Source organism: Larus michahellis, chromosome 13 (genome assembly GCF_964199755.1).
Source record: "Larus michahellis chromosome 13, bLarMic1.1, whole genome shotgun sequence".
NCBI classification, from domain to species: Eukaryota; Metazoa; Chordata; class Aves; order Charadriiformes; family Laridae; genus Larus; species Larus michahellis.
Genome location: NC_133908.1, coordinates 14953816 through 14976544, shown reverse-complemented (window position 1 = coordinate 14976544; position 22729 = coordinate 14953816). Strand labels below are relative to the sequence as shown.

Here is a 22729-nt window from a genome sequence, read left to right as displayed (position 1 = left end):
GGTGCAAGTAGCCCCTCAGCGTTGCACAGCGAGGGTGTGAGGATGGAGCAGGAGCAGGCCTCCTGTGGGGGAAAGACGAGACACGGTGGGAGGACGTGGACTCGCTCCCGTGGAGGGACTGCAGCCCATGCGCAGAGCCCCAGTGCTTTGCAGGACTGAGAAGCTTTTTGGCGATGCCCTGTGTGATCCTTCTCTAAGTGGTGGGACTCCAGTCCTCGTTCCCGCATCTGCAGAAGCAGCTCTTGGTGGGACAAGCTCATTTTGTCATGAACCGCTCTTTCTGAACAAGCCGAGCGGGTGCCAGGCTTGCTGCTGAGCTGCCAGAACTGCTGTTCCTGCAGGGGTACCTCCCGGCAGTCATTTTTCACTCTCTGGCTCTTCTGAGTCGGGTCCAGCCTCTAGCACCAGTTACAGGGTGCAAACCAGGACCTGCCGATGGTAGGTAGGGACTGAGGGTCTGCACCGGTCCCTGGAACTCCTGCGCACCCCTTGCAGCTCCCTCGGTGCCCTGGTGCAGACTGGTGAAGGCTTGCCAGGTGCCCACTGGCTCCTCCGCGCTCTCGGCTTCCCTCTGCGCGGGCTGGCTCCAGCCCTGCCTGGCCTCCCCGCAGCGCAGGTGGGCTGCTGCCTTTGCGGCACTGCCGCCTCTCATTATTTTGCTACTCCAGCATCAGCTTTTCTGAGTCTCTTTCTCTCTCTCTTTATTTTCTTCCAATGTCAAAAAGGTGAGGAGGTCAAACGCTAATGCAGTATTTCTTTCCTTTCGTAAAATGTACCTAGCAGATGAGGAGTGTCAACACCAATTTGTTTTTCAAGTGTTTCTGCAGGATTATTTTCTTGTTAAAAGTGACAAGGAGGTGCAGAACTGTCGGCCTTTAGCCAGAGATGTCATCTCGTCTTTGAGTAGGTGAATGGGCACGAGATGACAGAGCACTTTTTTGTGGGAAAGATGAAATAAGTTGATCCCAGTTTAATAATTTCCTTAAAAACCAAAAGGAGAACATGCTCCTCATCTTCTTCTGGCCCTCAGTAATGAGAGGCTGGAGAGAGGAATAGCCTGTTAGGCCATAGTTAGGGCAGGGTGGTTCCCTAATGTGTATTTTTGCTGAGATGCTTTCAGTACCGAAGTGGATGGCTCGAGCATCATCATTCACCTGTGGCCTTTCCAAGTTTCGCTGCATCTTTTGACAGTGAAATCTGATGATGGTTTCAGCAAAGGCAGGGCGCTTCTCCATCGTAGTTGGCAGTATGGACCACGTGGGGAACCATTCTGGGTTTCATTTGTGCTCTCAGGACTTGCCCAGGAGGATGCCCTGCTCCACCTGAGCCATCCCCGTGCAGCTCCACGGAGGTGCTGTCTTCTGCTCCTCATTGCAAGTGCTCGGCAGATGCTCAGCCCAGCACGCGGCTTTCTGCCAGCCCAAGCCGTAGCCCCCGGCCTGCGCTGGGGCTGAGGAGCAGGGAGGGGATGGGGTGGGCTGGGCGTGCAATGCAGCTGCCCTTGGGCATGCTGTGCGTGTCCTGACACTGGAGAGATGAGGAGATGCTAAACGCTGCACTCCAGTGTCTCAGAGCTGATGTTTTCTGGCGGTTAAGGAGACTAATAAATGACTCGCCACTTGATGTAATCATTAAGGGGTCTGCTATGCTGTTAAAACCCTCTCCCCTCCCGCCTCTGCGCAGCCTCCAGTGACCCTCCAGGAAAGGGAGCGCTGTTGATTAACGATGTCGGGTGCAGGATGGAGCCAAGGAAGCCAGACTCGTGTGGACGGCATTGTCTCCGGCACATGGAGCTGAGCTCAGAGTGTGGCACTCTGTGGGACCAGCCCTGGGGCTGGTGGTGGGGTTGGGATTTATTGTCTGGGTCAGCAGAGGGGTGGATCAGAGAACCCGGGAGGGCTGGAGATGCGCTTGGGTGCGGGAGGACTCATACCCTTGGGACTGGGCTGGTCCACGTCTCCTTCACTGGATTCGTACTGGTTCATACTGGCCACCCTTCTGAGATGAAGCATCTCCAGCAACTTGAGGCACGGTCTGCTCCTGCTCTCCGTGGTGATTGCGCCTGAGCCTGGAGACCTACGGGGAGAAGCCGGGTGGTTCCTGCTGCCGTTCGGGTGGGAGCTGCTTTGGTGCAGTTTTTGGTGCGGTTTTCTGGCTGCAGCGTGGGCAGGTCATGGTCAGCCCTGCTCTGCCAGCCGCGGCTCTGCCTCCGAGCTTCCCTTTGCCCCGTGGAGTTTCCAGGTGTTTTCTGTAACTGTCAGGTGTGGCGATTTAAAACTAGACACCGAATGCACGGAGACTGGAGCTGTGTCATCGGGACAGGTGAACTGTGAACTCGGGTGACATCACTGAAAGTGCTTTTCTCAACAAATTCTCCTCTTCTTTTCAGATGGTCTGGCAGGTCAGGTTTGCATCAAATTGGTCAAAGTAAGGAAAAGAAACACACAGTTTTAAGCAGATCTCCACAGTGATACTTCTGAACACAGCCTGCATTTTTTCCTTTAGCAAAGCAACGCCAGGGACTAGCAATCACATCTTATTTTTTTTAGTAGGATGATGAAAATAACCCCATGTGGCAGAGCCGAACGCTCCCAGACCTGGCAGCTTTGTGCAGATTCCGGAGCGCCAGGGTAAGAGGTGCTTAGTGAAAACTTTCTCTTTTCTAATTTCTCTTTCCTCTTCAGAACTCGAGTTCTGTAGCGCTGCGGCAGAGACGCGGCTGATACGAGCGGAGCGGCTCTTCTGAAGCCCAATTTCGTCGTGCTTTTGTACCGAATTTGAAAACCGTGACCCGTTGGACTGAAAGTTTCCCTGCTTTTTCTCAGCCCCTGTGTGATGTGTGTGTGCAGACAGGTTGTTAAAATGGATTTTTTTTTATTTTTTTTTTTTTTCCCCATCAGTTGTTAATACCTCATCACGAAGCCTGCCCGGTTTTAGGACAGCCTTGCTGAAGCGTTTTAGCAGCGCGCCTGTTTGTTCAAGCTGGTAATAAACAATTTCCTTACATGTAAAAGATGAAGCAAAGGTAGCTTCTGGAAGAGAGCCAGTTTGCAGCTAAAGCGGAGTGTTTCTCCCCGAGCCTTTTAGATAAAAATGTGCTCGTAATCAAACAATTTAGCTTTTCGTAGGGAAAAAAACCCAACACTGGAAAAACAGGCAAACTGGAGACAACATATGAAATGATCCCTGCAGGGAGATGTCAGACAGCAAGAGCAGACAGAGCAGTGTGAAAGTGGGTGAATCAGTGGATTCTTTTGTCACCGCTCCAAGTCCAGAAATTCAACAACTTTGGAGAAAGTTGTAGTTCGAGGAGTAATAAAAAGGCAACTGACTCACATGGAAACAACATCAGGGAAATAAATCCACGCAAAAACAAAGAGGGTGAGGCTCAGGCTGCTGCAAGAGAGACTCTTCGGTGAGGGAGTTCAGTGTGCTGATATCTGTGGTGGTGGAAATGTGTGTATTAAAGCACCTGAGATGAGTCTAGCCTTGTCCAGAAATAAATTAGCAGAAGTAAATAACATATATCCACCTTCCCATGCGTTCTGGCTTCATTAACAGTGATATCATGCCTTGCTTTTAACAGCTTTTGTGATCTCAGGGCAAAGTATTTTAAAAAAATCAAGATAATTCTTTTGTTTGGGGAAAAAAACCCAAAAAAACAACAAACCAAACTGAAAACCCTAAAAGCCCTGAAGTGACCTTTTATTCTAAGTGAAGGAACAGGCAGGCTGATGGCTTTTTCAGATACCAAGAGTCCCAGCAAAGCAGCCCAAACGCTGGCCAGCCCTCCTATATGGGAGCGCTGCCGGCAGCCTACACTTGGCCCTATTGTCTCGGAGCTTGTATGGACTAGTCAGTGGGAAATGAGGTATTTCCTTTTTGCAGCTTGCTTGTATTAGAGTGCTGGAGGTCGGATCCTGCCCCGGCTTACGCCACGGGAAAGCCCGCGTAACGCTGGGGATTTGTGAGGTTTACACTGGTGTGAGCAGAATCAGATTCCGCGCCAGGTGTCTGGGAGAGTCTGACCTTCTGGGTCTGCTGGGGCATCGTAAGTTAAACATGTTCTGATTAGCCTGCACTGTAAATCCAGCATTTTAATTCTTTCCATATGTAAGATCCAGTCTAATAAGCCAAAGTTTAAGACCATGCAATCTATTTGGAATAACCATATGGATTAGGAGTCAGACTGTGCTTTTCTGCTTCTTGTATTTATACTAATATAGAGACATTTGCTAATGCGCATGTAGCTCACGCTGGTATCCATTTTTAAAAAATCTGACACCAAATGGCTTGCATTAAAATATTTGAAAAGCAGTAAAACTGTGAAAGTTTCTCTCGCGCACAGAGACAGGCACATCTGTGAAACGAAGCGTCTCCAGGCAGCACCGTTCCTGTCCCTCCCCATATCAATGGGCCTGAAGACCCCTGTGAGGGTGCTGAGCCCCCCGGCTCGCCGCAGTTCTCCATGGCCACTGGGACAGCCCGATGCCTCCTGGGCACAAGGGGGGAGTAGCCTTCAGGGCAAGGAGGACCTGTCTGGATCCAGACCCCTCTTGCAACGACTGGGGCTAAACCAGAGGAGCTTCTGGCTGTGAAGAGCCCAGGGACCACCTGTGGTTGGCTGGGCATGTGGTCTTGTCACCCCCCCCCCGCTGTCGGGGGTTATTCCAGCCAGGGGCTTATCCTGCTGATATCCTCCCATGTGCTGGAGAGAGGTCTGGAGAGACGAGCGGCAGAGCTGGGGGCCGGGCGCTGGCTGAGATGCTGGGGCTTTTGCATTCATCAAAGTCATTAAGGTTTGCTGCTCTCCTTCTGCAGTTCCTAGGTTCTCTTGGGAAGGTCCTCTTCCTCCTGTCTTTCCCTTGTCCCACCAGTTTGACTCTTTCTCCGTCTTTCTGTTTTCCTGTCTTTCTCTTTGTTTAACACTAGGTTATGTTTTGAATTATTATTTTAAAAGAAAAATAGCGGAGGTCCGTTTTTGAAGCTTTGCTCTTGTGCTCTGCAGTGAACGTCCCTCAGGAGAAAGTTAAACGAGCCTACTTACGATCCCCTCTTCTGCAAGTACCCCCAGCACTGGGGTTGGTGGTGGGGTTTGAGCAGGTGCAGGGCTCCCAGCTCCTGGTGGGCTTGGCAGGCTCCAGAGTCCCCTTTGCTGCTGGCTCCTGCTTCGCCACCTCCATTCCCACGCCACCTCCTGAAGGTGGCACACCTGGCAGCCGGTGTAACTTCTGTGTCCGTACTTCATCAGTTGGTTGTTTCTTGTTAATGAAGGGGTTGCTTCGTTGTGTGCCTGCAGCTGATGGTATGAAGGCACTGTGATCGGGACTGTGTGGAGGAGAGTCTGATGCGTGTCCCCAAAGTGAGGACAGTCACTTCGCTCACTGATCAGCTCTGGCTCTGTCCAGAAGAGGGGTGGGCTTGGCTCTCCCTGCCGTAGGGAGCAGCTGTGTGGATGGGTGCTGCCTTCCCCTGGGGGCTCCGGGTCCCTCTGAAGGTCTTGTCAAGTTCGGGACGAGCAGCACCAGTCCCTGCCGCACTGGGGAAGTGCTGGGGCAAGGAGCAGTGTCCTCTGTCCTCATCTCGCAGGCCTGGTGACCAGACGTGGCCAGAAACACCAAGTATCTCCCCTCTCCTCATGGTGTTTCTTGTGGGATGCATTTTGACTGAGGGTGGGAGCCTGTGCCTCTGGCTATTCCCGGGGTACCCAAAGCATCTGGGCCAGGATTATAAAGCAGTCGGCTTGTCATGGGAGCCAGAGTCGGACCTGGGTCTGTGCGAGCGCTGGAAAGCATTTCCGAGTGGGAGTTGCACTCTGCCATCCGTCATTTGCTCAGACGGAGAGGAGGGAGTCAGCGTGAGACATGGCAACTTCTTCCTCCCTGTCTCCAGCATTAATCTAAATGCCAAAACGCAGACCTTGTGGAATGCACCGGCGCTGCGGAGAGCACCAGCCTCTAATTCCATATGGCACGGAAATATCCCCCAGGTAGCGCTTCCCAGACACCCAGTGCTGTCTCGCAGCTTGTAGGTTAATGCCGCCAGCTTGGCTGCTTATCCGTGCCGGTGTCAGGCCATATTGAGGAGCTGCTGGGTTGGGCTGCCCGAGGTGAGGAGAGAGCCCGGGGAGAGAGGGGAGCACGGAGATGCTCCCAATGCCAGGCTGGAAATTGTTTATTGAAAGGGAAGGATCATATTACACTCAATTTTTGCTGAGTTTATCTTGGTTTTTATCAGATTACACACGGGATAACTCATCAATATTGTGATCCTGCTGACATGTAAGTGAGCCGCTGCATAATTCATGGCTGCTGCAGGGCTCCGGCAATGGGAGGCACATATTTAATTAGACACTTCACCGTTTTGCTCTTCTGGAGCAGCCCGGGGACTGTGCCCACGGAGGTGGATGCTGCGGTGGCCCTGCCTGCCACAGCCCCAGGCCGCCTCGCAGAAGCGTCCCTGACGTCCCAGCTTGGTGGCAGAGGTGCTGTGTCATGGCTTCACTTTCCGGGGACATCCGACAGCGTAGCCCTCTGGGTGGCACGGTCCGTGTCAGGGTGCACGATGACAGTCGTTCAGTCTGTGCTGTCCTCAGAGGACCGCCGGCATCAGGCGATGGTCTGCGGAGGCTACCATGGAGGAGCAAGTCTCCCAAGCCATGAGGTGACCCTGTGGAGGCAGGTTGCCCCTCTGTGCTCCGCTGCCCTCCCCACACATTGCACCAGGAGTTGATGCCTGGCCCCATTGCACGGCTTACCGCGCCAGCACTCCGGGCAGGAGAAAACTCGACGTGCCCATCAGCTGAAGCGAAATGTGCTGCCATGGTGGTCGGTCTGCTGCCATCCCTCTGCCGGGATGCAGGGTGGCACGTCCCGGAGTGCCTGCGCTGGGTTGTCCCATGCACAGTATGCTGGGGACGGAGCCTGGAGTGGTGTGTGCTGCACCGGGCTCTCAAGCGCGGGCAGTTTCAGAGCAAAAGGGTCTGCAGCAGATGGGGGGTTCCCTGGGGCTGCCTGCTCCCTGCCAGGGCTGGTCGGCAGCAGGGTCCTTGCACCAACAGTGCTGAGCTCCGAGCAGAGCCCCGAGTCATTAAATAACACTGTAATAGGCAGAAAATGCAAAGAAAACTTAGTAATGACCTGTTAGTTTTTTAATGCCTGCAGTGAGTAAGAGACAAAGTAACTCATTCCCTTTCCTGGGCTGAACAGTTCAACAAATTAGCTTTGCAAAGTTCAGAGCTGATCAGGGTACTAGCGCTTTGATTCTGGTGCTTCGCATTAGGGTACAAACAACTTCTGCAGCGTTTCCCTCTCGACAGCAATATTTCTAGCGATGGGCTTAAAGGAATGTTATTGCCCGTTTCCTCTTCAGTGCTGATTGTCATCTGCTCTCCTGAGGCTGCATCCCAGCCCAGCTGGAGGCTGCTGCTCAGAAAGCAGGCTCTTGGTTTGACTTATAAAGTGGGCTTCCTGCTTGTGGGTCGGTCTGTCCGTCTGGTGGCTCTCTGTCTGTCCTGGCAGTGTCCGGCGCTGCCAGCGGTATTGCCAAGAGTGTGATTTAGAACACTCGGTTCTGCTTCCACAGACCCGAGATGCTCCAGTGAATGGAGATTGTGCTGGTGGTGGGACAGGAATAGGTGTGTTGTCTCCTGCATGGCACGCAGCTGATGTGACAGCCGTGTTTTGACCTATGGAGACAAAGACACTCCAAGCAGGTCTTGGATTGGGGATATATACGGTCTGTGCCGTATGCGTAAGTCAGTGGCGACACCTCACAGGCTCAGTTTCCAAATGTGGTGAGTTGACAGGAGGCTGATAGCAGCCAGGCACCCAGGCTGGAATTTAGGTGGGTGAGCGCTGAGCTGCGTCACCAGGTCAAAACACATCTGGCCTATCCAGTCCATGGGCCTGTGTCTGTGGGATGCGAACCCCCACAAAACCTGGGAACCGATGAGTGCCGTGGGTCTGTCCTGCCCCCCACGGAGCTCGGGGTCTGAGCTGGGCCCTTGGCCCCGGGGAGAGGAAGACGTCCCCGTGGAGATGAGGAGTCCTCCCTCTTGGGTGTGCTTTGGGAGAGCACGTTGAACCGTGGTGATGAGATGAGGGATGTAGCGTCTCCTCCCACTCTTGTCAGCTGTAATGTTTAATTCTAAGAATCCCCATTACCCATAAAATCACCCAGTCCTTTGTCAGTCTTTTCGTGTTCAGATCTCAACACCTTCCTGCAGCAGTGAAGTCCAGAGCTGAATTATGTGTTTATGGAAAAACCTTCCTTAACGGTCTTGAATTTCTCACTTTGGTCTCACTCATCATCTCTTCCATTCGGGGCTTCAGGACAGAGGCAGCAGCTCTCCTTCCGCCCCCTCTCTAGGCCACCCCCGGATTTATACAATCGTTATCATACCCCTGCTCATAATCTCCTACCCATGATGAGCCACGCCCAGAGGGGTGAGGAATTGCGATCACAGGGGTTCAGCGATGGACCCCTTCCCAGCGCTGGTCTTTTGTCTGGCTGTGTTCAAGGCAGCGTGTGTGTCTCCCTTCCTCTCACAAGCTGTTTGACAATGTATCGGGGATAGTGAGAATTTTTTTTCCATTTTTGTGGTGCTTCCCTCCATTAATTTTCTGGTTGTAGTACATTACTCATGGATAATTAAGAGTGAGCTATTAATACAACATTTAATATTCAAGTGCAGTGAAGAGGAGAGAACAATAAGTCAAGGAATCATATACTACAAGACGTTTTGGTTTAGTGATGATATTTTTTTTTTTTTGCTGGCTTTGGCTATCAGAGCATAGTGCTGCTTCCATTTAAGTATGGTCCTGAGAACTTCATTTATTGATAGAATACAAATAGGACATTAAATCAGGGGAAGTGAATTTGAATTGCTGGCCATATATACAATTATGAATGGGATTGGCTACTTCTATCTAGTGTTTCTTAAGTTAGGAGAATTATGTTAGAGACCGCTAAAGAGAGCTTAGAGTGTCTTAAAATTAATGAGATTGAAGTCTGTCTAGGAAAAAAAATTAATGCTAAAATGCAGTGCTCACATCAGGGATGAAAAAATTGCTTTAGAGAAGTGGGCATGCTTTGTCCAGCTGGAGAAACGCGGGGCGGGCGGGCTGTGTACCAGCATCAAATAAACATGTCTCAGCCTTAAGTGCTCCTCCTTGCCCCGCCGTCCTCACGTACGGGGGATGAATTAATTGCCAGCAGCAGAGAGGAGAAGGGAGGCTTTCACCCGTGCCTGGCTGGGAGGGGTGGCCATGATACAGCCCATCGCCAGGTTTTCCAGCCTTCTCCCTTCCCAGCTCCTGCTGGCTGCTCCCAGCGCTGCGCAGCCCCTCTGTGTGACCGACCCACGCGTCTGCAGAGCTCTCCCCAGTTATGGTATTTTGGAGGGTCACTGGGGAGCATTCTTCTGTCCCCCACAGGCTGTAGATGTGTGTCCTGCGTCTGCAGCGCGGTGCTTGCTGGGGCGGGTTTGCAGATGGCCACTTCTTTGTAAGGATGCGCTGAGGCATTTCAGACAGGGAATACATTGCTTTCTCCTTGTGCCACAGGTCTGCCTGTGCTTTGGAGTTGAGGAGGGAGGTTTATGTCCGTGAGTACACCCACCCACCTCAAACACGCGGTGGATGGTAGCAGTGGGCAGCACACATCTGGCCAGAGATCACCGCTCCCGGGGCCGGCCTGGGCTTCTGGCTGGAGAAGGGGGACGAGGGGTGGGCGCCGAGCCATGGCCCCACTGCAGAGCAGGGAGGTGGGACCCCCCAAGTGCTGCGCGCCCTGGCCGGGGTGGCCGTGGTAGGGCAGCAGGAGCAGCAGCACTGTGGTGGGAGGCAGCTCCGCCGAGCCGCACCGGGAGCTCTCCGGAGATGGAGCACGTAAAGATGTCACGAGTCAAGCACATGTAAAGGTTGCCATTTACAAGCAAGTAATTGCAAGAGTTACCACACAGCTGTCTCTGAGACAGCGCAGGATATTGTTATTTATATCCCTGCCACCCGCATGCTGCTCCAACGCGTGCCTATGCCCCAGCAGAGCGGCGGTGCTGCTGCCTGCCAGCAAGCACCACCCCGGCACGGTGCCTGGCCCAGCCGCCCCACGGGGCGCACGCCGTCTCCCCTGGGTGACAGGGGCTCTGCCACCGAGGAGGGGGCTCGCCTGCCACTCCCGCGCTGGGTTACGCTGCCCAGATCATATCCCAACACGGGGCTTCCTCGGGCGACGCCAGATGCACCTGATCACACACACGTGCGTGCACAAACACCACGCGTATGTAAATACTTGTGCATTATTTTGTTTGATGAGCTGAATAATTGGTTGTTTACAGATGGGAAAGAGTAAGTGTGCCTCTGACCTTTCTTCATGTGGGTTGTTTATAGTTAATAATGATCCTGCTAACGACGTCCATTTCGTTAAGGCGGCTGTTCTCTCCTATAGGCAGTCTCTGTGCTCTCTGAATCTGAGATACGAAGTCCCTAATCTCTGTAGGGAGAGAAAAAAAAGGCTGACTGATCCCAACCATTCTGAAATAAGGAATGTAATTAAACATAGGCACTGTATCGATTCCCAATTAAGCAGCAACAAAACAAATTATTTGCTAGTGTAATAAAAATGTTGTCAGAGTGTTGACAATATTCGGGCACAAAGCTTTCCTGAGTCCATTGTGTGCACACATTTATAAGTGTCATATAAATAGCTGCATTTTTCAGTGAGGAACCTTCAGTAAGAGCTGTTGTAAAACCATGTCTGTGTCTTTGGCCATCAGAGACTGCTCTGCAATTAGGAAGCAGCCGCTTCCCGCAGTGACTGCTCATGGTGTCCCCCATCCAGAGGAGCGGGTCCAGCACAGGAGCCGTGGCTGAGGGTCAGCTCGGAACAGGAGTTTGTCCTTCACCACTGGTTTTGCGCTGGGCTTGCTTGGCTGCTCACTGGGAGAGGGACAACTTGCTCTCTTTGGTGTGAGAGAGACTGAAAAAATACTGCGAACCCTAATGTCACGATCCCCTCTGCGCACCGTGCCTTGGGAGTGCTGCGCTGCTGCTGCGGCGTTGGTGACTTTGGGACACGCGGGTGTTCCTGCGAAGGGCAATGTCCTGCTGTAGGTTCTCCATTGCTGTGGGCCTGGAGCAGAGCCTGGGTGTGAAGGCGGGAGCAGGGATCTGGGGGAGGGGGAGGTCTCGGCAAACATTTCCTTACCAAAACAGCCCTGACCTTTGCAGGGCTGAGCTGTCTGATGCAACAGGCTGAACCTTTCCAGACTCCAGCTCCAACCTGAAATGCTTCAGAGCAAAATTGATGGCCGCTGCATTGGCCCCACTGTTTACATCCAGTGCCTGCCCGCCCGCTGCCGGAGGATGGGGAGAGGGGTCTAAAAGCCTGAAGTGGGAGCAGCGGTCTGTTTTTCTCACACGTAGCCCAGATCGGTGTGGACTGATGCTGGCGGGCAGTGACGAGGGCTGGGTGCTGCGCTGTGGGCAGTTGTGCTCCCTTGCACCCTTCGTTTGGGGAGCAGCGGGTGCCGTCATGGAGCAAGGACTGTGTGGAGCCCAGTTGTGTGCTCTGGAGCAGGCCGTGTTGGTTTGGAGGGATGGGCGGAGGTATCAATTTTGACCGTAGGCGAGAGAATCTGCTTTTCCATGCCGGGGACTCAAACATAGTTAATTGAAACCATGCAGGGGTTTATTTGTCGGCACCTCCGGTGCGCGGGCGGGAGCTGCCGTGCTCCGGGGATCGGTGCCGAGAGGGGTCGTCGCTGCCTGGCTCTCCGGCAAACCAGCTGTTAGTTACAGAGATGCTGTTGTTTCTGTGTCCTGCGGTGAATAAAATTAAACAACTCTTTATTTCTGAATGACAGCCCAGGGACTGTACTTCTGCTCTGGCTCGGTGTGAAGTGGCTTCATCCCCGCGCGGGTCCTCTGGGGCCTGAAGCCCTCGATTCATTAGTTGTCAGGCTTGTAGGTGGATTCTGCATTAGGCCTTTAATTTAGTGTATTGCCATGGGCTACTGACCACATGACACTGCTCAAATGTGAGCAAATCTAACGAGGATCCGGGACTGCTCTTTAATTTGGTGAGAATAACAGAGTGAGCAGGGGCCCACAGAGTGTTAATCATGAAGGCAAACTCACTGAAACCAGGTCAGTGGTGCCGGTTCTCAGTGCGGCGTAATGGAGAAGGGCTGAGGAGGGAGCGTGGCGAGCCCCGGCGCCGCGGGGTACCGGCAATCCTGCTCCGCCTCCGGTGGGAAGCACCGGGGCCCCAGACGGCCAACAGCAGCAGTGCGCCATCTCTACCATACCCTGCTGCTGCCTTTTCCTCTCCCTCCCGCTGTGCTCTGTGCCCCACAGACCCCACGGGGTGGCCGGCATCCTGGCAGGGAGCTGGCCATCCCCTCGCATCCTCCATGCCCGTGGGAAGGGGAAGGTGACGCTCCCTGTCTATGGAAGATCTGGGAGTGCCAGGCGTCTGCTGTCCCGGTGGGGGAACACTGGCAAAGGCCAGTCCCAGCTGCCACCCACCCGCACCTCGGTCCTGCATCAAGTCGCTCGGCACGAAGGCCCCAGAGCCCCTCACTGCTGGCGTTGAGCGGCGTCCAGTCCCCATGGCTAGATGTGTCTCATACAATAAACAAATTCACACTGCTCTCCCGCTGGCTCTTCCTGGGTGGGGCCTGCTCCCCTCGGCATGCATCGCGCCGATTTATTGCGTTATATTGGAGCGGTGCCTGAGCTTGGCTGGTTTCTTTAAATCTTTTTTGGAGAGGGGTGGGCTTCGGGAGAGGGGGGGGCTTTGGGAGAGGGGGCACAGAAATCCTCTGTAGTAATTCCTGTTGACTGCAGTGACCAGCGAGGCAGAACTGATCAACTGCAGGCTTCCCTGCTGCTGAACTCTGCCAACAAAGTGCTTACATCTGCTTTTACGCTAATGGGAACTTTATGGACTGGCGTATCCCCCCCAGGAGCAAATTCCGACAAGGTCAGAATCCAGAAAGTTGCCACTTGACACCGGCCGTGAAGCCCTGAGCCAGCCGGAGGAGGCCAGGTTGCACCGAGGTCCTTCTGGGGCAGGGGATCTAACGCTATCCTGTGCAACTGATAGCCCGGAGGCCTCCCAAACGCCGCTGCTGCCGCCCCGCTCCATCCCGGGGCACGCTACCGCAGGAGCCGCGCGGGTAGATGCCATGTCGAGCAAGGCACTGAGTTGTGCAGCTCAGCAAACGGAGGCGAGATGAGAGTCCAGCCTCTGGCAGCACTCCGTGCTTTGGGAGACTCTGGGCTCCATTTGTTGCCGTGGCAGAGTCCTGCCCCGGGTCTGTGCTGCAGATCGCTCGTCCTCGGGCAGAGGTTTCTGGAGCAAGCCCCGCTCTTGCTGCACGTTCATGTTGGTGGGGACTCTGCTCTGGGAGCAGCTGCTCGATATGGAGCAGAGATGGGTGCCGCGCGCGCATGCCTTGCACCACAGGGCATGCCGGGGGTTTGCCCCAAGTCAGTGGGTAGTTGGTGATATGGCAAAGCAGTGACACAGCTGTGGAGGGCGTTTGGTGGAGACTCATTGGCAACCCTGGCTTTTGGAGGTGCGGGGGCCTTACGGCACTAAAAATCATAGAATCACCCAGGTTGGAAGGGCCTTTCAGATCATCGAGTCCAAACCAACCATCAACCTAACTCTGCCAAAACCCATCACTAACCCATGTCCCTAAGCACTGTGCATACCTGTCTTTTAAATCCCTCCAGGGATGGTGCCTCAGCCACTTCCCTGGGCAGCCTGTTCCAATGCTCGATAACCCTTTCAGTGTCAAAAGTTTTCCTGATATCCAATCTAATCCTTTTCTCTTGCCGCCTTGCTGTACACCACGAGCTGTGCTGTCTGAAGGCGGGGGTGGACACTGACTTTCTAGGCCCCTCTTTGCACATGGTGTCTGGGACAAGAGGTGGCTGCAGCGGGGGCACGGCAGAGCCAGTGAGCAGCTGGCTGGTATCTCCACCGCCGCACACGGGCTGGGCTGTTACTTTTGTAGCCGTGGCTTTTTTGCTTCCTTGACCATACCGGCAGATCATATGGTGCTCTTTGCATACCTAGAAGGTTATGCCATGGCACTGACATGATGGTGGCGAAGGCAGTGCTGCTGGGTCCCTGCCCAGGCTTGGCCATGTCGCTCTTGGCATAGGGGTGTGGGGTGGGCATCGGGCACCCACCGGCTCGGGGACAAGTGTCGAGCTGTGAGTGCGCTGGGTACTGAAATTGTGAAATGATTGCTTTGAGGGCGTGTATTTTCCTGAATTTAATGAATGACCATTCCACGTTAATGTTTATTAAGGTGATTAATACTTTAATTTGGGTGGAAGAGAGTTTGCAGAAACATAACTTGCTTCTACACAAGAGTTACTGTTCATTTTTCAGGAAATATAATCAGTCCAGACAAGGCCTGCTGAATTGTGGCCTGCTTTGGCAGCCCGAGTGTGAAAGATTATGGACGGTCTCCGATTAGCTGTCTCTTTTTTAATCTAACATTACAGGGGCCTAATTGCTTTGACTTTGACTAAAGAGAAGATGGTTTCCGTAAGGGCGCCCCATGGACCTGTGCTCTGCCTGTGCGTCCGCTGGCGCCGGGCACGGCAGTCGGGGTTGGATCTCCAGCCTCCCCCGTGCCAGTGCAGCTACCCGGTGTTGCACATCCCATATTGCTCTCCAGGGACGTTGGTTGGGTTTTGTGCTACGTAGGGTGTTGGTGGCCCCAGCTTCTTGTTGCTTCTCTCCTGAACAAGGACCAGATGGTATTGAAGGGGCTTCTGCATCCTGCCCTGGGGGGCTGATGTTCACCGTGTACAATGCACCCAGTCCAAGGTGTGGAACCTGGGCCATCTTTGCTGTTGAGTGCAAGAGCATGCATGCAGTAGGGTCTCCATATCCCTCTATCTGGGCAAACGGGTAGATCTTTAGCCTTTGGTGTTGTTTTTGTAGTGCTTGGACTCCTGCTGGGTTACAGGAGGTTACAGCACGGTGTTGTGCCCAGACCAGCCCTGTGCCAGGGAGGCAGCAGAGACGGGTCCTCTCCGAAGTGGGAGGGGTTTGAAGTTTGGGAAAGGGACATCCTTGCAGAGCCTTTACCGCAGCCTTGCGCAGGCGTGCTGTCCTCTGCTGGCTCGGTGACTCTATCCTGTGCTGCTCCCGAGACCTTTGCCCCGAAGTTGTGCTGGAGCACAGGGCTGTCTGGCTGCTCCGGCCGCTGCAGGGTGATGAGTGAGGCAGGAGCATCCCTCCAAAGCATGGTGCCTCTCCTCCTCCTCCTCCTTCCTTCACCTTGCTCGAAGCTCTGTCTGGTTTTGGCTCTTTGAAACAAAGCCTGCACCATCTTCCATGTCCCTTTGTGGCACAGAGATGGCCAGGATGAATGCGTCTGTGCACGATGATGGGGGAGGACAGGAGGCCGATGAACAGGAATGAGAGCCACTGTGGAAGAGGGTGGCAGCAGGAAGGTGGGATTCTGTCGTGCCCAGCACCCCTGGAGTGCTCCCTGGGGAGATGGCCCAGGGCATCGCTCCTGCTCCCACCGCCCGGATGCAGAACGCAGACACTCTGGACCCCTGGCTGCAGAAGGAGATCGGTGTCTCTCTGCTCCTTGTTGCTGGAGACGTGACCGCTGTGTCGCAGCCGGCGGGAAGGGGCTGCGGTCTCTGCCCGGTGCCGGCGGAGCCGGGTGCTTTCAGTGGCAATGACCCGGAGAGGCCAAACACTGGCTGTGCCAGCCTGGCTCCCCATCCCCTCCCCGCTGCGGTCTGCTGCGACCGCTGCCTCTGAACAAACGGAAAGGCCATTTCAGAGCAGGCAGCAGTGAATCAATTCTGTTTTTCTCAAGCATTTAGTGTTGCTTTCAGTTTGCTTTGATGATGTCTTCTCACAACTAGTGTAAACAGACTGCGCAACGGGGAGCACTCACATGTGTACAAGAAGCTGCACATGAAAGACAGAGGCATCTTGAAAGCCATAATAACGCTCTGAGTGCCAGTTAAAGGATTTGTCACTAAGAGCACTTTACAGATAGAAAGAACTTATTAACTAGTGTGACTAACAGCTTGCAAGGTTTAATTGATGTGTGTTTGTTGTCCTTTTATATCTCTCCTCCTCGTCTTCCTCTTGGCACCGATTCCAGCAGTTGCTGGTGCAAGAGCAGCAGCCTCTACGCTGCCTGAATAGGTACCAGGATTAAAAGCAAAGCCAAGCCCTGCCCCGAGTGCCCCCGATCCTGGGCTGCCGTCAGGGCCGCAGTGGCCCCAGGAGCTCGTCCCTGCCGTCCCGTTACCCCCCTTAGGAACCTGGGGCTGGGCTTATTTTCTTGCTCGGGGTTCTGTTATTCCTCCCTAAGTGATGCTGAGTTTTTGAAGATAAAGCTTTTCAATGCGTGAATAGTATGGATAATTAATGTTTCTGCCAGACAGACTACTCATTGCAAGATTGATTGACTATTAAGGTCATAACGCAGAAGCCACCCACACGAAACAAACAGGCTAATGTTAGACTTCAGCTTAAGCCGAGGGTTGGTCAGCTGTCCACGGTCACAGTGGGGGCTTCCAGTCATCTGTCAACAAGTGATTGATTGATGTGGACACCTTCCAATCTTATTCTGATTATTCTCAGCAGCTTGCCTGGTGGCCATTTTTCAGGAGTTGGCAGCACTCAGACCTCCAAGACTCAATGCGATGACTGCATGGGGGTTAACCCTTTCCTTTGATCCGAAACGTCTTTGTTATGGGCAACAACCGCCGTGCACGAGGGAAGGGTTGTGTTTGCGCGCCCTGATTACAGAATACGCTGGGAAACTTCCAGAGATCACATGCGGGAACGATGCTTTGACTTTCAGACGTTTCTAATTGACTTGGCCTGAGTAAAGCTGCGAGCGGGGATCTGCAGAGAATCCATCTGGAGCAGAGCAGATACAGCTTTGTAACCTGGCTTCTTTGTCACGCTGTCTTTTGTGGGCAGGTTCATGTGCCACAGAGTAAACCGTGTGCATCAAGGCCCCAGCAGCAGAAAGGCAAATGCTAATAACTCGGGTAGGAGAGAGTTTGGTATTCAGAGGGAAAAAAAAAATAAGGATTTGGATGTACTTGTCCTCGTGTGAGCGACAATGAGTTAAAGAGGGCTCTGCTGTTTTTAAGGATAGCTCCTGGTTCAGCGCTTTGAATTCACTGGGAGAAATTTGTTGCCTGGATGGTTTCTGTATGTGCACATGAAGATGACTTAAATATATCTCTCTGTAGCATTTTATGTACATGTTATACTTGGTGTGTGCCCACACACGTGTCAGTGGGAAAGTGAAATTATAATTATGTATGCTATATAGTGTACATTTACAGTATATAAACATGTTTGAGAGTTCTTTTTGTTGCACGTGTGTACTGCAGATTTCCATTTCCCTGTCGGTTTCCCAGCAGTTCTGGTTTCACTGTTCTGGGGGGCCCTGACGCCTGGCTTGTTCGCCTTCCCGTGCACTTTCCATCCATGGTTTTAGCATTCGTAATGTACCCTGAAAAGCCTGCCATGGGGAAACGTCAAGAGCCCTTTCTCTTCCAAGAGTTAGATCTTTATGTAACTCAAGTGTATCGTTGCATTTTTATGGTGCAATCCAAGTGCTGTAGCGTAGCAGAGCTGGCACAGAGCTGTTGTGCACAAGACTGCGACAGGAGAGCTGTACTACACTGCTGTGGGCGCTGGTGCGTTGGCACGCACACCTTGGGATCCCAGCACGGGCCCCTGGCAATGGCGGCAGTCTGATATTTTTCCCACAGAAGATGCTACAGCTGGCCCCCATCCAGGACCATGTAACGTCGACCTTTCCTGACCAAGCAGGGACGGGGTCTGAAGCCAGATGGAGCTGCTGGGAGCTGGGCTTCTCTAACCATGGCCAAGTTGTGCTAATCCCGTCTGCTCTCCATCCCTTGCAGGTGGTGATTCGTCCCTGAGCCACACAGATGCCCGCTCGGACAGTGCCTCCATGCAGCACCATGCCGGCCTTGTTACCGACTGTCTCCTGGACTCCAAGGACCACCTTCCACTACATGGCTGGGCATCTTCCCACTCGGAGCTGCTGCACTGGGCGGGCTCCCTGGCAGCGGCGCTGACCTGCACCTAAGTGAGCACCGTGCCCCATGCCTGGTAGATGTGGTAGGCTCCCAGCGGGAGGCAGGACGGACACGAGTTTCAAACAGCCTTTGCCCACAGGCAGGTGCACCATGGTGACGCTGGTGGAGAGAGCGAGGTGGGGTGTATATAGGTTTGTGGGAGTATGCTGGGGTTGGTACCACTTTGGGAGGGCATTTAGCTTGAGCGCCACCAGCCAGCTGGTTTCACAGACTACCTCCCAAAGGTGTTTTCTGGAGTGAGGGTGCGAAGCGTAGGACTCTGCTCCGTCTGGAGATGCTCACCAGTCCTTCCTGCAGGAAGGACCCTCTCCTCAGCCACAGAGGGGGTGCAGCTGGGACAGCAGCAGCAAAGGTCTCCCTGGGCTCCATCCCCCTCCTGCTCAGCTTCCAGGGTAGTAGTGGGCTGGGGTCTGAGAGACAGATACCTGCTCGGGCAAGGTCCAGCAGGAAGGTGCTGCAAATCCATCCCTGTGCAACTCCCCGAGAAGGGCCAGGCAGAGGCTTTTCCCCAGCCCTGCATCAACCCCTTTGCCAGAGCGAGCGGGGCTGTGCTGGGGAGGGAACAGAGTGACCTGTGCTTGTGTAAACTGAAACAGGGGACTGAAATGCAACGTGCCCTCTGCGGAGTTTTTCCAGGGCACAGCAGAGCCATGTGCAGGGTTCAGCCCTCTCGGCCAGGGCTCCGAGGGCTGTTGATCTGAGTGGATGAAAGAGGAAGAATTTGTCTCCAGGGGCTTTCGCGCCAGCACCGTGGCCTTCCCCTCTTCTCCTCAGGCATCCCATGTTCACGTGTCTAGTTCCTGCTTGGCTAGGCAGAGGGACCCTTGTGAACCAGAGGAAGGCCTCTTATAGCAAGAAAATGAGTCCACAAAAAGCAAGTGCGTTAGTTTTGTCCACGGAGTTGTAGCGTGAATTGCTTATCTTCCCTCAGGAGTCCTTCCCTCCTGGGCCTTGGGCAAGGGGCACCACCACTTGATGCAGCACAAGGTCTCGGGCATTTTCAGTAAAAGCTCTCCGCCACCTTAACATCTATGGGATGCAAAGTGCTCTGGGATTGCCACAAAGTGCAGTGGAGGTGCAGGAGTTAATGAATCCATTCCCATGGGAGATTGTAGAGCTGCTCTTTTAACTTTTGTTGAGCAGAAAGTGGCGTGTTTGGGCACAGTCATGCCGTGGAGCAGTGGAGAACCCAGCCTAGATCCTCCATCCCTAGCAGCCTGTGTCCTCTGGACGTTGAGCATCAGCCAAGGAGGGAAGCTGCTGAGTGCTTTTCCGTTGACTGAAGGTGGTGAAGAGTTGAAAGGCACCAGCGCTGCTTGCTGACAGCTCCAGCTCAACAGGGTGTGTGGGATTTCCCTGGAGCCGCCCCAAATGATGGACCCAGAGCAGTGCTGCTGGTGGTGCTAGCCCTGGGACACATGGAAGTAAACCTTCACCATGCCCTGGGGAGAGTGTACCAGCACGTCTCCTGCAACTTGTTATGTAGAAGGGTGAGATACTGTATAGTTATTTCTCCCTCTCTGATCTCTAACATGACACTGCAGTACATAAGACGGTTTTGTGTATTAGAGAGTCATTCTGATAGGGGTCCACTCAAGACTTGAGCCTCTAGGCTTCCCGTTTGGTCACATAAATCTAACAAAGAGTTTCAATGACTGTGGGAAACAAAGCGGTCACCTGCCGTAACAGAAACCCTGTGGCTGGGCTGGTTTCCTTCTTGCCACAGCCGTCCCGTTGTCCCTCTGCTGTGCCCAGCTCATCCCCAGCTCCAGGGTGCTGTCTTGATCCCAGTCCTCTGCTAGCCAGGTCCTGGCAGTGCACACCTCCGAGGCCCTTGGCCGAGCTGACAGAGTTGGTCAGTGTGGGTCCAGCGGCAGCAGGGTGGCCTTGGTGCCCCTCTTGTGATACTCCACTTGCCGTTCCTTGGCCTGGTGTCCCCTCCGGGTTGGCCATCTCAACTGGGCCACCTGCGCTGAGCACAGAGCTGTGTGAGCTCCTGCAGCCCAGCCCTGGTCCTCCTCTCCAGTGCAGTGTGGCATCCAGATGTCCCAGAACCTCCACCGCGCTGAGCAAAGGATGCGACAGCCTGTGAGATGGCAGCTTGCTGGTGTGGAGAAGGGCTGGTAGGGAGCAACCTGGCAGTGCTTGCCTTCTCCACCAGCGGCTGCAAGCCTTGGTGTCCCCGTGGTGTGAGCCCAGCCAGTGTGGCCTCAGGGCTCCTCCTGAGGCAGCGTTGGTATAATAACACTGATGAAAAGCTGATTAATCCTTGTAAGCGAGCCGCAATAGCTTCCCTCTAGAACTGAAGAGATTACCACTGATTTGTCATCCTGATTGTTTCAAAGAGAGGTGCAATTAGTTGCTCTAATTTAGCTTCGCTTCTCACTGAGTGGCATGACAACTGAGATGTAATCAGTAGATCTGCGCGCGGTGGCAGCCACTGATGGGTGCAGCTGTGCCCGCCACCATTTCACGTGCAGGGGGTGGCCGCCAAGATGGTGGAGCACCGCGTGCTTGTGTTGGATGGGCCAAATCCCCTCGGTGCCATCCAGCCACGGGACGGTGGAGCAGTGAGTGCTACCCTAAGACCCCCACGGGGGGCGATGGGTGGCGTTGGATGTGGGCATGACATTACACTTAGGGGTTTTTTGGGGAAAAAAAAAAAAAAAAAAGGTGGAAGGAAATCTTGTATTTCTTCCTCTGCCTCCCCCAGCTATTGTCGCTCTTCTTTGCCGGGTACAATAAAATCGATACCAGGTACAGGAGAGGGGTGGGTATTTCGCTTGAGGTTTCCCCCTTTCTGAGGACTGTCTTCACTTTGGGAAAGGTACAACGCCACTATGGAAAATGAAGAGCTTGTGGCACATCCCCCCCAGCCGGCGCAGCCCTCCAGCTCCCTGCTCCGGGTCAGCAGCCAGCCTCCCCCTGGGCAGAGAGGAGGGAACACATGGTATTTCAAAATGTGTCCATTTTCAGTGAAACAAATCACATAAAAATTCAATTCAAAACGAACAAAATAAAAATGCTTTAAAAACAAAACCTGCCTGTGGCTATTTCTTGGTTGAAGCTGTCTCTTTCTTTTTTTTTTTTTTCTTCTTTTTTTTTCTTTTTTTCCCCAGGAAGGCATTTTGTTTTCGGAGCGAGCTGGCCATGCTTGCTTGGGGAGGGTCTTCGCGGGGCGGCTCACAGCAGCTCTGCGCGCTGGCCGCCGGCTGCCCGTGCCCCTCGGCCCCTGGCCAAGCGCCGCGCAGCTGCTGGGCTCATGTTCCGCGGCCACGGCCCAGCACGGCACAGCACGGCACTCCCTGTGTCACTGCAAGGTCGTGCTTTTCCCCGGCTGTGCGGCCCCTGGACCCTCCAGCTCGGCCATCAGCTGTCGTCCCCCACCGGGCTGGCAGCCCTGCCACCCCACGGTGCCCAGGGGACACCGCGCTGGCCATGGGGACCCTGCACATCATGTGCTAGTTCAGCCCTGGGGGCCACACTCTGCTGAGGTGGGGGCGGTGCAGAGCCGAACCTGCCCCTCCATAGCTCAGACCCCCCGCTCTGCTCCCCCCCAGCACGCAGCAGCATTCCCGGGCCAGCGCTGTGCCCGGGCTGGTGGCTCGGCCGTGGTGCCGGGGGGAGAGCCAGGCTGGTGTGCAGCGTGGGGTTCACCTAAACACCCCTTGGAAGGGTTCCCACCACCGGCTGTCAGTGCGGAGTTCACTGCGCCCTCAGCCCCTGCCCGGTGCCGCGATGAGCATCCCCTGCCCAGGGCGGATGAGCCGCAGGGTTCGCTCAGAGTGACAGCCCATGCGTGGCGAACGGCACGGTGCCACTTTGGTGCCAGAGCTGGCCAGCTTGGCAGGATGGTGTCTGAAACACTGACATGGAGGTGAGCCCACCGATCCTGCCGACTGTGCCCCCGTCCCATCTTTCCTCACCTACGGCAGCGTGCAGCGAGCGCAGCTCAGCGCTTCCCAGCTCTCTCCCAGCCGCAGGCAGTGGCCGGCTGGCTACCGCACCCACTGCACCGCTGTCAGTTGATCCGAAGGGCAGCCGGGGTCTCGGCGGTGCCAGGTGGGCTGTGCCGGACAAGTGCCATTGGCCGGGACACGTTCCCCTTGCTTTTCCTGGCTTGGGTCAAGGTTGGCCTCCATGAACTGGCTGAGGGACCGTCTGGCACAGGGAGCACCAGCAGGACATTTTCAAGTGCTCCTGCTCCTCTCAGCTAAATATAAGCCCCAGTAGGAAGCCTACCTCTTGCTAGTTTTATGTTTCTTGCCTCTGCCTCTGTGCTTCCTAAACCTGGCAGCAGGCCCAGCTGTCTCCAAGTCTAAGATGAAAATACCCTTGCAAATCCTACTCATAAAAATACCTGCTGTATTCCCAAAACATGCCTGAGATAGCTTCCAGAGAGGATGGGGAGCTAAAATAAGATGCATGAGCTCAGAGCCCCATTTTCCACTGGCCCCGCGGCTCCCCTTGCTGCAGCGCACCGTGCTATGGACTGAAATGGAAGTGCTGCAACGCGGGGTGGCTCGGAGCTGGGACCCGGACAAGCTGCAGCTCTCCTCGGAGCCGAAGCTGCTGCA

At 54.3% G+C, this 22729-nt stretch overlaps 1 protein-coding gene across 3 annotated transcripts in view; it reads left to right on the top strand.

The window, feature by feature from the left end:
• MN1 (MN1 proto-oncogene, transcriptional regulator) overlaps window positions 1-21181 on the top strand; it is a 111039-nt gene extending 89858 nt beyond the window's left edge. Inside the window, exons 2-3 of one of the 3 annotated variants that reach the window (XM_074606064.1) lie at window positions 17955-18142; window positions 19296-20806. In XM_074606064.1, coding sequence (XP_074462165.1) covers window positions 17955-18142 — 188 coding nt within the window. In that variant the 3' untranslated portion in view covers window positions 19296-20806. Of the gene's footprint in view, window positions 1-17954 lie in introns of all 3 variants that reach the window. The other 2 variants (XM_074606062.1, XM_074606066.1) reach the window with 2 other exon arrangements.
• Window positions 21182-22729: the final 1548 nt, after the last annotated feature.